General features: G+C 39.7%; 1 protein-coding gene across 1 annotated transcript in view; it reads left to right on the top strand.

Annotated features, from left to right (window-relative positions):
* Positions 1-1,766: 1,766 nt before the first annotated feature.
* The window catches only part of LOC119426496 (rho GTPase-activating protein 21), a 72,414-nt gene continuing 60,514 nt past the window's right edge, over positions 1,767-13,666 (top strand). The window contains exons 1-2 of the mRNA XM_037694053.1: positions 1,767-1,862; positions 7,013-7,201. Of these exons, the coding sequence (XP_037549981.1) occupies positions 1,809-1,862; positions 7,013-7,201 (243 nt within the window). The 5' untranslated portion in view covers positions 1,767-1,808. The remainder of the gene's footprint in view (positions 1,863-7,012; positions 7,202-13,666) is intronic.

The raw sequence follows: 13,666 nt of genomic DNA, 5'->3' as shown, positions 1-13,666 counted from the left end.
TAAAGATTGGACTCTGGAGCAATGGAAGAAGGTTATGTGGTCTGATGAGTCTAGATTTACCCAGTTCCAGAGTGATGGGCGCATCAGGGTAAGAAGAGAGACAGGTGAAGTGATGCACCCATCATGCCTAGTGTCTAGTCATCAATGCAAGATCTTGATGAAAAATTAATGCAACACTGGATGGAAATAGATCTTGTGACGTTGCAGAAGCTTATTGAAACAATGCCACAGTGAATGCTGCTGTAATCAAAGCTAAAGGTGGTCCAACAAAATATTAGTGTGTGACATTTTTTTTGGTGGTGACTTATTTTTTGGCTAGGTGTATTTTGTTGCATGTCACACCAAAAAGCCTAATGCGACTGCATACAGTTTTTTGTTTTGTGAAAATATTTAACCAACTTTTAGCCACATGATACAATCAAAAATGTCTTTTGTGGATATACTTGGATTTTAGGTTAAATGAAAAGCAAATATTAAATACTGAAGCAGAATATCCTGATGCATGCTCAATAATCCCGGTAGATAAATCTAAACAAGGTCAAGTCAGGTCCTCTGGATGGTCCAGAGGACCTGACTTGTCCTTGTTAGACTGAAGAAAAACATTTGGGGAGTTTGCTGCAACAACTTGTAGAAAAGTCAAACATTTGTCAGATGAGCTGAATTGTACACTAATTATAGATTTAAAGGAAACTAAAACACTAACTTAAGTTTATCTTTCAACTAAATTCCCTTAAAAGTTGTTTATGGCATGTATCGTTATGTAATCGAGTTAAAACGAAATATTCTAATATAAACAAAGTACTGGTAGTAATGGTGCTGAACTTTATGCTGCTCTGGTTTTCCCACTGGTCACCACATTAGCGGCTGCCAGATGAGCTGAGGGTGTTCAGATTCGTGTGGATTAGTTGTGCATTTTCTCTTCTATAGGTTTCACAGTATTCTTCCTTCCTTTTTAAAATTAAAACTATTTGTATTCTTCTACTAGCTCTTAAACCAGTTCAAGTTATTTATTTATCCTGCATGATAAAACTTCTTAAACTTTAAAAGTTCTTAAAATGTTTATTTCCTAACACTGTATCTGCATCTTGTTTCCTCTGTCATTTGTTCTCATCAATAATTGATCAACCTTGGCACATGTGAGCGCAGCGCACGTGTGGGCAAGAGAACGACTAAAACTTATAAAAGGTTGGCTGAGGAAGAGGAGGGGAGGGAGATGAAGGAGGCAGGAGAGGAGGAAAATCCACTTCAGGCTGCCTGGCGTGTGTGTGTGCATACTTCAGAAAGAGTTTTGTGTGGTGAGTGTGTGGGTGCGTCATTCAGTCGGCCTGGGCTCTCTCTGCAGTGCACTCTCCTCCCGGCTGAGTGGAAACATCATGCGTCTGTGGGACGTCCAGAGGAACAGTCCTGTTTCTCCAAACTGAGACCAGAACAGACAGTCTGAGGGACAACGAAAGAAAATAAATGCATAGTTAACTAAAATTAGAGAAACCAGAGGATTGTTTTTCACACCTTCAAGCAGCTGGACCCACCACCTCAGACCTGGCTATGCCATGCTGGCCCAGAGGAACGGGCTTCCTCCAGGCTGTAAGCCGGTTCGCCTGAAGGATCACCCCGATCTGCAGGATGTGGACAAGAACGCAGAAAGCTGCTGCTCCTTCTCTTCATCTCCAACATCTGGAGGTTGTCCCTGGGCTCGGCTGGCCGGTGTCGATGGCTGCCTGTCCGAGCCGTACTGCCTCTGGTTCCAGCTTTTGGCCAGAGCCTACTGGGGTGAGGTGGAGCTGGGGTTGTCCAGTCCGAACCGCAGCATGTCCTGGGCTCGTCTCCGAGAAGCGTCCAGGAAGAACTGCATCCGATCTCGGGTAAGGGCATGGAAACTTCTGCACGAAGGATGGAGAGCATCCTCGCGGAGCCCGTTTAAAAATATTTTGCCGCCTTAGAAACACGTTAAAGGCAGAGGCGTTTAAGTTTACAGAGAAAACATTTGGGAGGGGAGGAGAGATTTGGGATGACTACACTTTGTTGTGCCGCCTGAGGAATTTCATGTGCGTCATCCTGCTCTCCAGCAGCAGGGTAGTCCTGTTTCACTGACCGATATCTGTTGCAATGTGAGTGTGTTTGTGTGCATTTGGATCAGGTTTAGGCTCTAACGATGGTTTCAGGGTGACATTTTCTGTTTGCTGTCAGGAGACATTTTTGTTTTCATAATTTCTTCTAAACTATGATACCAGAATTTGTATTTTAGTGCTAACATTAAATCACTTTTTAAAAGGAGTATGAAAACTGAGTTCTAAGGTGACTCACTGTCCTAAAGCATAATTTGTAGAAAGGCTAAGTCCGCACACATTGTCATTCAAATTTAGTCAAACATTTAATCTCGGATGCGTAAAAAGGCAGGGATGGGCATGCAAATGTACCGTCCTGCAGGCTTCGGTACCATATGGCAACGCAGCACATCAAAACTGCAGCTATCACAATGACAGTGACTAATTTGAAGAGCAGATTGCATGCATAATTAAATAGCATTTTATAATATGTGCTTATTTGTAGAAACTTTATAGTCGCTTATCTTTTAAATATATCCATTTCTACTGATCCAATGCAAGTCTGTGGAAGCAGTAATGCTATCTTACACTGCTTCGCTGCTGCTTCTTGAAGAGATAAAGTCTAGGTGCCTCTGCTATGGGACATTTCATTCAAGTTGCCTAGCTGTGTCATAATGCAACATAAAGATTTTGAGAATGAAATCAAATCAAACAGTGGAGGTTGCATCATCTCCTTTCCCTCTTCTCTCTTTCCTTCCACTTACACTCTGGACTGTGGTTTATGCCCAGCTCCACACCACTGGGTATTGGTAGTGATTTCACCAGTCAAACCATTAAGCCCGCACCCTCCCCACACTCTGGAGGGTTCTCTGTCAGCTGATATTCACAGGAGATGTGTGGAAAGAAAAGCCCGAGGAGCAATCAGGGAGAATGTCTTTGTTTTGGATCTATAGCTAAGATGGATTTTAGTTGAAGAGCGTGCTGAGTGATTTGGATTAAGGCTGAAGCTCTTGGCAGGTTCTTTTAGCCTGGAGTCACGATGGTAATGCTAGCTGTAACCGCTAACGCACGCTCTGCAGCGCAGCGTTATTTTGATGATAGATGGGATAGGAACTTCATAATGGCGGGAACAGTTTGTGATGGGTTTGTAGAGTCACTGCGTTTACGAGGAACAGAATAAGTTGTGTATGTGAGGCAAAGATCAAATCAATGATTTAAATATTTTATTTGAAGTATCAAAAATTGTTTAAATGTCCTCCCTTCATGACGGTGCCATCTTCTGACGACCAAATATCTTTAAAGGTTGAAATACGTATAAGACTAAATTAGTTGTTTAATCATTTTGCAGTAATTATAAAAGAGTTGTTGTAAACACAAAAGTGACATGTTCAGAGCGTTTTATCTGTTCAGGTTCACCTGCTTCTGTTTGTGTTTTCACTACGAGTGTTTATGACCTTGTTTTCAGAGCATAAACCACCATCACCAGCTCAGATGTCTGTTGTTTCAGCTTGGAAGCAACATTCATCCTCTGTATTGATTATAGATATTTTCCATGGTCTTCCTTCAACATGAAGATCACCATGGTGGTCAAATACATGAAAATAAGCTGACTATTTGACAGTTTAGCCCCAAAGATTATTAATAATAATAATAATGTGAGATTAGACAAATGTAGTATCAATAAATGTTTTATAGTCCTTTATAGTCCAGCATCAACCATTTATTCTTATTACATATCCAGTGAAATATGATATTGACATAAATAAATACCAAATCACTATGGCAAATGCTGAAAAGTAACACAAACTGGTTTTAAAAACTTGGTTTTTGACATTTCAAACTGTGTCAGCCGCAATTTTGAAAACAGCAATATAGTGTGTGACGTTGCATCAGAGACCCGACTGCCAGATTTCTATTGCACAAGGTTACTGTTGATAATTTACTTCTAACTGTTCCTTCTATAGGGCGTCACAGTGGCTCAGTTGGTAGAGCTGCTGCCTCTCAGCGAGCAGGTCGCCCCGGTTCAAATCCAGACCTGGGATCTTTCTGGGTGGAGTTTGCATGTTCTCTTCGTGCATGCGTGGGTTTTTTTCCAGGTACTCTGGTTTCCTCCCGCAGACCAAAAACATGCATGTTAGACTGATTGGTGACTCTAAATTCTCTCTAGGTGAGAGAGAGAGTGAATGGTTGTTTGTCTCGTTTGTCTCTGTGTCCCTGTGATGGACTGGAGACATGTCCAGGGTGTCCCCCGCCTCTTGCACAGTGACTGCTGGATATGGGCACCAGTGACCCCCGCGACCCGAAAAAGACAAAGCGGGTAAAAATAATGTATGGATGAATGTTTGCTTCTAATATTCGGGGCAGGAACATGTGGAATCGATGCGTTGCACAGTTCAGTGTGAATACAGGAGTTAGCACCCATTCTGTCCCAAACGAATCAAGAAATGGGTGAAGTTTGTCCACGTCACATGAGCAGACTTCATAATGTGTACATGGATACTTTAATCATTAAATGAAATAATTTGACACTTTGATTCTCGGGATTATGAGTCGGACAGATGTAGCGGTTTGGATTTTAAGGAAAGTTTATCACCACACAGAGATGCTGTGCCAACTATTCAGGCAGTTCCACTGTGCACATGAACTGGGAAACTTGAAGGATCAGACAAACCTGTGAAAAGGGTGCTCACAATTGATATAAATTATCTGGATTTGTTCCTGACCACCTGCACGCTGTATGAACCTGTTTGTTTTTCCACAGGGTCTTATAGTCATCTTCAGAAAACAAGCATAGCCTGAACTGACTCTGTCAACTCAGCTGCAAGGGCCATTTGGGACCGAGTCAGTCGCTGTAAACTTTTTTCTGTTGTTGTTGTTGCAGAACCCTTAGTTTTGCAGCTGATAGTCAATGTGTTCTGTTATGTGGACATGTTTGTAATGTTACGCAAGCAGAGCGCTACCAAGGCTTGTTTTTATCTTGTGTTTGGTACTGTAAGAATGTAGAGGACATCTTTCATCATGAAAGCATGCAAAATAGCCCAACAAAGCCTCAGTTGTGCAATAATTGGAGCCATATGGAGAAGTGTGTGGGGCAACACGAATTAAATGGTGATCCTGAAATTGTAGTTGGAAAGTGAGATCTTTAGTGTGAATAAGTAATAAATTAACATATTTTTCTGTATTCTTAGCCACATTTGTGCAATTTTGATACAAAGTATAAAAACGTGACGAATAACATTTAGTCAACACGGTCTCATGAGCATGACTTGTTCATTAATGGTCACAGTTTTCAAGCTTCAATAGATGGAGTGAAGTTAAAATAAAGATGTGTAAAGATTAGTGAAGAATCTGACAAAAGGATCATCAAAGAAATGAGATGGTGCTTTTCTGAGTTGTACCTGAAAACAGTAAAAAAACAAAACAAAACACTTGTATCCTCATGTTTACCTACAGGTGATATTGCAGAAAACCTTATTTTCTCTAATAATAAATTATTTTTGATCAACAAAATACAGGAATTATTTATGTCCAAACTTTATCCCAACAAATAAACCTTGTTTTTTTTATCTGTGAAACCTAAAGTGTCACCTTTTAATCAGCTTTAAAAACCTGTTCTTCTGTGAAACTTGCAACTGGTAGAGCTGCTGCCTCTCAGCGAGCAGGTCCTTGGTTCAAACCCCGGTCCAGGGGCCTTTCTGGGTGGAGTTTGCATGTTCTCTCCGTGCATGCGTGGGTTTTCTCCGGGTACTCCGGTTTCCTCCCACAGACCAAAAACATGCATGTTAGGCTGATTGGTAACTCTAAATTGTCCCTAGGTGTGAATGAGAGAGTGAATGGTTGTTTGTCTCCTTTGTCTCTATGTGGCCCTGTGATGGACTTGCGACCCGTCCAGAGTGTACCCCGCCCCTCGCACAGTGATTGCTGGACATGGGCACCAGTGACTCCCGTGACCCAAAATGGAATAAGCGGGTAAAGATAATGGATGGATGGATGGACTTTTCTGTACTTTGTGTCTGAGCCTGTTCACACAGAAAAGGCAGATTAACAGGAAATTGTATCAGCAGTAACAAAGAAAGATATCCACAGATGATGTAAATGTATAAGGTTAGTTAAGGATGAAAAAGTCTCTTCAGTTGAGCAACATTATGAACATTTTATGATTTACTTTTAAGACTCCCAGAAGGGAAATCCATCAAGAGGTAGATTGCTCACTCCATTTGTCCTCACTAAAGGAGAGGTCACATTTACATGTTGCCCAATTTAAAAGGGATTTGGAGTTTTCAGCTTTTATTCCACAGAATAAAAGTAGCAGAAACTTGTAACTTTGGCTGTTGCTGTTTTTTTTATATAAACTTTGTAAATAAAGTTCATAAACCAGGTCATAATGACATCTCTTGTAACGATTATGATGAAAGTTCAGGATTTTACTATTTTCAGAGAAAGGCTTTTTATTATTAGACCACTCATCACTGACTTATGAATCATTCAGGCATAAAAACAGCCCCTAATTTCAAATATTAACCAGTTGTTGTTTTTTTGACACAACTTGGCAAAGAACCAGTTTTAACTGGGATTTTTTCAGTTCTTAGTTACCAGCAGCCTGCCACTAAGACCTGCTGTATTTGGTTTTTAGGTCTGACACTTCTTTTAGGCCTCTGCTTGTCTGCTCTTCAAATCTTATTAGGTCCCTGTCATGCACAGGGACTGAAATAAAAATAAGGGAGGGAAGTCTTTAAGAAATTTTTCAAATGAATTTCAGAAAGTTTGAAGTATTGCGTCAGTCTGGCTCCTGTATAAAGAGTGTAAAAAGTTGGGGTTGGTTTAAAACTTTTGCACAGTACTGTGTCTTGAAAGTGCAAAACAAGTAACTACCTCAATATTTTAAACTTTCTTCATCACAGTTTTTATTTGTCAGCAGTTTATTTTGTAAAGATATAAACTTAAAATTGTTTTTGTTCTGTTTTCAGTCCAAGCAGAAGGATGGGCGTGATCAGAGCGAGGCATCGGCCCCCGTTTCTCCCGGGGGGGCGGAGGAGCCGTTCTCTTGGCCGGGACCAAAGACGCTCCACCTGCGGCGGACCTCCCAGGGCTTTGGCTTCACGCTGCGACACTTCATCGTGTACCCGCCGGAGTCCGCCGTTCACAACTCCCTAAAGGTAACAGGTTATGTTTCAGTGTTTTCCTGCTGTTATTCAAGGAGGGCGCCCCGCCCTGTCAACAGGACCGAGCGCCCTGCCTTGTCCTTCACACACAACTCCACCCCATCCCTGTTGACAATTGCCAGCACTGACGTAGCGCTAAGCTAGCAGTGGTCAATACTGACGTGCTAGCTGTACAGCTACAGACATAGTGCTCCGCTTCTCTCACACATAATCCCACCCTCGACAATTCAATTCAGTTCAATTCAGTTTATTTATATAGCGCCAAATCACAATTGAGTTGTCTCAGGACACTTTACAGGAACATTCACATACAGTACATAGAGAAGCCAATTAGTAAAGTTCTCTATCTAAAAAAAAATTCACAGAAGAGTTGAACACCCTGCCAAGGCAAGTGACCTGAAGGAAACACTGCTTTTTACTTCTTTAACTACACTGCAAATAAAGTTTCTAATGCAGGGCTATTCAACTAAACTGCTCAGGGGGCCACAGTTACTGAGAGCCAGCAGCCCAGGGGCCGGACATCCAGCAATTAAATTCATTATGTAATTAAACCAAGTACTACAATGATCTGTTACCTTTTAAATTTGTTTTGTTGCATTGAATCAAATGAAATAAACAGAACCCAGAACACCCCCCACCCCCCTCAATTTTTTATTTCTTTTAAATAAACTCATTGGAAGTCACTCGCAGTCCGGAAGTTGCCCTTGAACCACTAGTTGAATAGCTCCATTCTAAGCTGTGGCTTTCTTAATACAGCGTAATGAAAATAATTTCTAAATGTAGGACAGTCTCCCCCATAACAAGTTTTCACTTAAACAGGTGATCTGAACAGGTTTCCAAAAGGTTTCTCAGATTTTATTTACATTTCTTATTCGATTTTTATTTATTTTTTGAATTATATGGTAATGTGCAAGCGTCTTTACACCAAACGTCACCTCAAAAACATCTGAGCCATCTTTTTGGCTGCGTTGGGACTGATTGAAAAACAAAAAGTTTTTAGTTTATATCAGATTTGTGTGGTCTTGAATGGAAACCATTATCAGAATTATATATATTTTTTTAAATAGTAATTTTTTTCTGTTTGGGGGGTTATCAACTGCAGCTTTCTGATGCCGCTGACATTTAAACTTCACAAACACACAAAAGTTTCCTCTCTTCCAGAAGCTATAGTTTTTTCCATCTCTGTGCGGCTCTTCAGTTTCCATTGTGCAACTGTTGTGAGGAGAGAGGAAGCATTTCCCCAACTTGTCCTGTATTCTGATGTCAAATCTTTCCTTTAATAACATCCTCTGTGTTCATGCAGGACTTTCAAAAATAATGTAGCAATATGCATTTTTTGTAAAAACAAAGAAGAGTTTGAATTCAATACATAAAAGTGATCCAAGTGAGAAATGTGTTATGAATGGGGTTATAGACAATTCTTTAGTTTTTTAACCTCACATGAGAACCCTGCCAGCTCCTGTTGGGATGAAAACAGCTTCATTCTGCATCTTCTGAAGCAGAGGCAGCTTTGGCTCTGAATGGGCACAGACTAATTCCTGGTGCATAGCAGCTGGACTCCCTTAAGGGAGAAAAAAGGCTGGTGTTTTCATTCTGCTTTCTGAAAGCTTATCAAAACCTGCTCAGATGAGTTTTTGTTAGCGATAACGTGGGATAAGTCAGGTTTACGTTTGTCTGAAGTGTATTTGGTTAACCTTGTATGTTTGCACAGAAAGATTTCCTACAAAGTTAACATGGTATGTCTAGTTTATAGCTTTTGGCTTCTGTTCTGTCTGCTGTGGCACAACAGGATTTTCAGACATTTGTGTAACCAGAAAGATATTTTGGATATCAGAGTGCTGTTTTGGGGATTTAATCTTTATTTCAATCAACTCATCTGCCACTTCAAGGGCTATAAAAATTTAAAGAAAAACTGTGCACATTTGATTTGTCACTTCTTGTTGTAATTACTCCTGAAGTCTTGAATCAGGAGCTTTTGATTAATCAGTATTTAAAGATTTTGGGATTAGCTTGAAGAGGGTTAGACTGTCTTAAGGAAGTCTTTGGAAGTGCTACAAGTCTTTAAAGGGTACATATGTGTCACTGAAGAGTGTGTGGGCAGTGGGGTGGATTAAAGTCTGTGCATCTGAGAAAAAAATGAAAGATTTAAGAGTTAAGGAGATAGAAAAACGCACACAAACATGTATTTAATTAGACTGTTTATTTAAATCGGCATTTTTTAAATGCAGTTTTAATAAATAATTAGCCTTTTAATTATTCCTCACAGATTTAAAAGGCTAATCCTCACACAATATATATATTTTCTCAGTGTAAACCTGTTGTTGTTTGAAACTTTAAACATATTACTTATTGGAGAGTATTTCTCATTCTCAATTGTGAATTAGTCTGTTCCACATTAACTCACCATAACTCACATTTATGTGTCCGTGCCTTCTGTTTGCTCTTCAGTGATAACCTGTCTTAAACTGCTCGAGATATTGGACTTGAGTTAAAAAGCGTCTTGCACACGTGCTCAGTGTAATCTGCAGAGCAGCAATGATCCAGTACAGTTTTGAAATGAAATCTAGATGTGTTGCTCTATTATGTTTTTGTAACAATAAAATCTAACCAGTTTAATGAAGATGTAGAGGTATATGGGGCTGGATATATATTGTAAATTATCAGTTATGAGTTAAGCTCATAAGATATGCATTTATTATGCAAATAACCTCGTTGTTTGGGCACCACCTCTTTTTAGAGGAAAAATCGGTCTCTCATTTAACCCCAAATTAATGTAAACTGAAACGTGAATTCTTTTCTCGTGTTTAAAGGGTATCAAATCAGTTAATACACACAAATATGCCAAAGTAATCACAAATTTAGTTGATTTTATGTATTTTATTACAAAAATAATTAGGGATGCACCGATCCACTTTTTTTTACTTCCGATCCGATCCCTATACCTAAATCTGAATATCGGCCAATACCGATCCAGTTCCGATATCATGATCATCATTGATTTTATATGAGGCTGTAATAATCTCCTCTCAAGTACAATTTGTACAAATATATGCATGCATGTCCAAAAAGGCAACTTGAGGTAAGTTTTATTAATTTTGGATAGGTTTTAAAGTTAGAATTAAATTCTGCTAACACAAAACATGTTTATTTTTATTCCTAGCTTTAAAGTGGATATTAAAGTGATTAATTTTAAGTGATTGTTTAAAGTTATTTTATATTTTTTTAAATAAGGGGCAGGTATAAGAATTTTTTTTCTTCTTTCTGCACTCTTTTCATTTAATGTTTTTTTTTTTCATGATTTAAAAAAAAAAAAAATTCTTTTAAATGAATGAATTAAATTAAATAAAATGGTAAATGGCTTCAAACACCTGCTAAGTTCATGGCATAAACCAACAGACATGTTCCTGTTTTTAGTATTTTACATCACTTTATAATGTAGCTGTTTTTGTTTTTAATATAATTTTCAAATCATATGTTTTTTTATGATTGTCTACTGTGTTACTGATAAATATCTCCTGGAGAGTAAACTATATCTTGGCTGCAAGAATCAAGCTGTGAAATCCTTCATTTTCTACAACTGATAGGGGTTGGTCATGAATCATGATGAAGTTTAGCAACTTCTCTGTAAACATTTGAGCTCCGTGGTTTCAGCGATGTCTTCTTCTTGTTCAATCCGAAGCAAGCAGCGTGATTTGGGCCAGCCGCGCTCAGTCTGTCCCTCCTCGGAAACGGGCAGACTGAGCAGCAGACTGAGATTGGACGCAGCTGGCTGGGGTCGAGTCGCCTCTTTCCGGTTGAGCAAAGAGCAGCGCCCCGCTGAAGCCACGGAGCTCGAATGTCAAACGTAAAACTAACTTTACCGTGGTTTAATGTGGCGCTATGGTTGTAGCTGGCTGCAAACTATAAAATTAATTTCCTGAATGTGAGGCGGGTCTTATTACTCTGGGTTCATGAGACACGCCGCCGTTCAGGAAATCCATTCCGTAGTTTGAAGCCAACATGCATCATGGATCGGAAATATTGGCAGGTGGATCGGAAAAATCCGATACGTAAATTATGCTGGTATCGGAGGCCGATACCGATACTGGATCGGATCGGATCGGCCCATCCCTAAAAATAATACTCTGTGATATATCTGATGAAGATTATGCATGACAAAAGTTAACTGAATAACAAAATAGCTTTGCATCAAAGGTCTAATTGATTATTCAAATCAGTGAAACTTAAAAAGGCAGATTTTGGACTGGTTCTGTTTGTGAAGTAGTTAAAATTTGTGTCTAAAGTGAGCTAGGTTTGCAGTTGTGATAGGTTCACCAGAAGTGCATTGAAGAGTCTCTCTCACCAGAACGAGATGTCAGAATATTCCACAGCTGCTTAAAATGATACCAGCAAGGCCTGAGATGCTCCGGTGACTGAGAGGCTGATTGTCTCCTCAAAGTTCACCCATCATTGGTTGGAGGGACGAAGGTCCGGCCACTGGCTCTGAAATCAGCTGGGATTTACCACTCTGCGGTGTGATGGTTCTGGTTCGGTCAGGTTCTCTCGTCCTGAGACGTTTGCAGAAAAGATGCTTCTCTTCTTATTCTCTTCCTAAGATGTCTCTTTAGGAGGATGCGTCTTTCTCTGAAGTTTGCTTGAAGCAGTTCAAGTGTGTTGTGTAGGAGATGTCGTTGATGAAGAAGTAGAAGTGAAGAAGTGCTTGTAGAAGAAGTGATTAAAGAAGTGAAACTTAACTTAACTGTCCGTGTTTCAGAGGTGAAGGTCCGCCTCTCGGAAGAGGTATTCCTAACTCTTTGTCATGTTTTATAAAGTCTAAAGTCCATTTTCTCTGTCTTCCTTTAAAAGTTACTCTTTCAAAAGAGACAAATAAGATAAATGATTATCTTAAAGAGAGATTACTTAAAACATATATACATTTTCATGAATAAACATTCAGGAATGAAATAAAACAGAAAATGACATTTCGGAGTTAATAGCAGGCAATGTTTCACCAAAAGGTGTCACTGTCCATCCCCTGAAAAGTAAATGTCATTAAACAAAGGGTTCTTTCATGTGTTATCTGCATGGGAACCCATCCTGGAAGTAATACTCCTTTTTGATAAAGGTAAAGTCTCAGCAGATGTTTCAAACTTCGAGGTCAGTTGAACCAAAACTACTTAAAACGATCTGTCCGTTTCATGGAAAATGAGTTCATATTGGCGGAGGTTAACACAGTGACAGTTTTTCTATTATATTCACTTTAATGTCAACTAAGAATTTTGTGAGCTGAGTTGAACACCTGTAAACCAAAGTCTGTTTGTTCCCAAGGGAATAGATGCATCTTTTTTAAACAGTTTCAAACACAAAAACACATGAATGATGTTTCCTGATGCATGCTCAATAATCCAGGTAGAAAAATCCAAAAAAGTTCAATCTGGTCCTCTGGACATTCAAAAAAAAAAAACAAAGCAAAAAAATATAGAAACGTTTCGTCTCTCATCCGAGAGACTTCCTCAGTCTGAGGTGCTGTATTCAGCTCAGTCTCTTAAATAGCACCTCCTCAGAGTGGATCAACCAGACCCAGCGGTCACTCTTTCAGGGATGAAGATGTTCACATCCTGGATAGAGAAGAACGATGGTTTGAGAGAGGAGTAAAGGAGGCCATCTTTGTGAAAAGAAATCGTCCATCGTTAAACAGGGGTGGAGGCCTACGTGTTCAATTGTCCCCCTCTTACAATGCTGTGATTGCTAGTATCACTCAGCCCTCTGTGAATTGTAAACAGCCATCAGTGTGCTAATGATCCATTGTTAGGCTGATGGTCCTTCTTGAGCATGTGATCAGCTGGTTTTGGTTGTCAGCAGCAAAACTGGTTGATCCACTCTGAGGAGGTGCTATTTAAGAGACTGAGCTGAATACAGCACCTCAGACTGAGGCAGTCTCTCGGATGAGAGATGAAACGTTTCTATTTATTTATTTATTTTTTTTTTTTTTGAATGTCCAGAGGACCAGATTGAACTTTTTTGGATTTTTCTACCTGGATTATTGAGCATGCATCAGAATATTTTGAATCACTTTGGCCAGGATAGCCTCAAACTAGTAAGAGAGTTTGAGAAAACAGCAAGGAAGAGGGCAGACTACAGGAACCATTTGCGATTCAACCTCAGATGTCGACAAAGTGGCATCATTCCCAAGAGCCTGGAACTAAAATCATTGGTCAGCGGGCACCGGGCAAGCAAGATCCTTCAGAAGGCACAGACCCAGCTGCTGAATGAACGGGTGAGACAGACCAATTTTACTATTGAGGCCTTGAAGGCCAAAGAAGAGCACATTAAACAGAAACTAACTATGTGTCTAGATCAGACCACACTTCAGCAAGTGTTGGACTGTACAGATCAGGCACGCTTAGCACAGCATGTCAAGTCCAAGACTCGACAACAAAACAAGTTTAACTTACTAATAACTCATCAACACCATCACTA

Source organism: Nematolebias whitei, chromosome 20 (genome assembly GCF_014905685.2).
Source record: "Nematolebias whitei isolate Nwh7 chromosome 20, NemWhi1, whole genome shotgun sequence".
Classification (NCBI taxonomy): domain Eukaryota; kingdom Metazoa; phylum Chordata; class Actinopteri; order Cyprinodontiformes; family Rivulidae; genus Nematolebias; species Nematolebias whitei.
The sequence above is the reverse complement of the archived record's forward strand: the minus strand, read 5'-3'. Positions and strand labels throughout refer to the sequence as shown.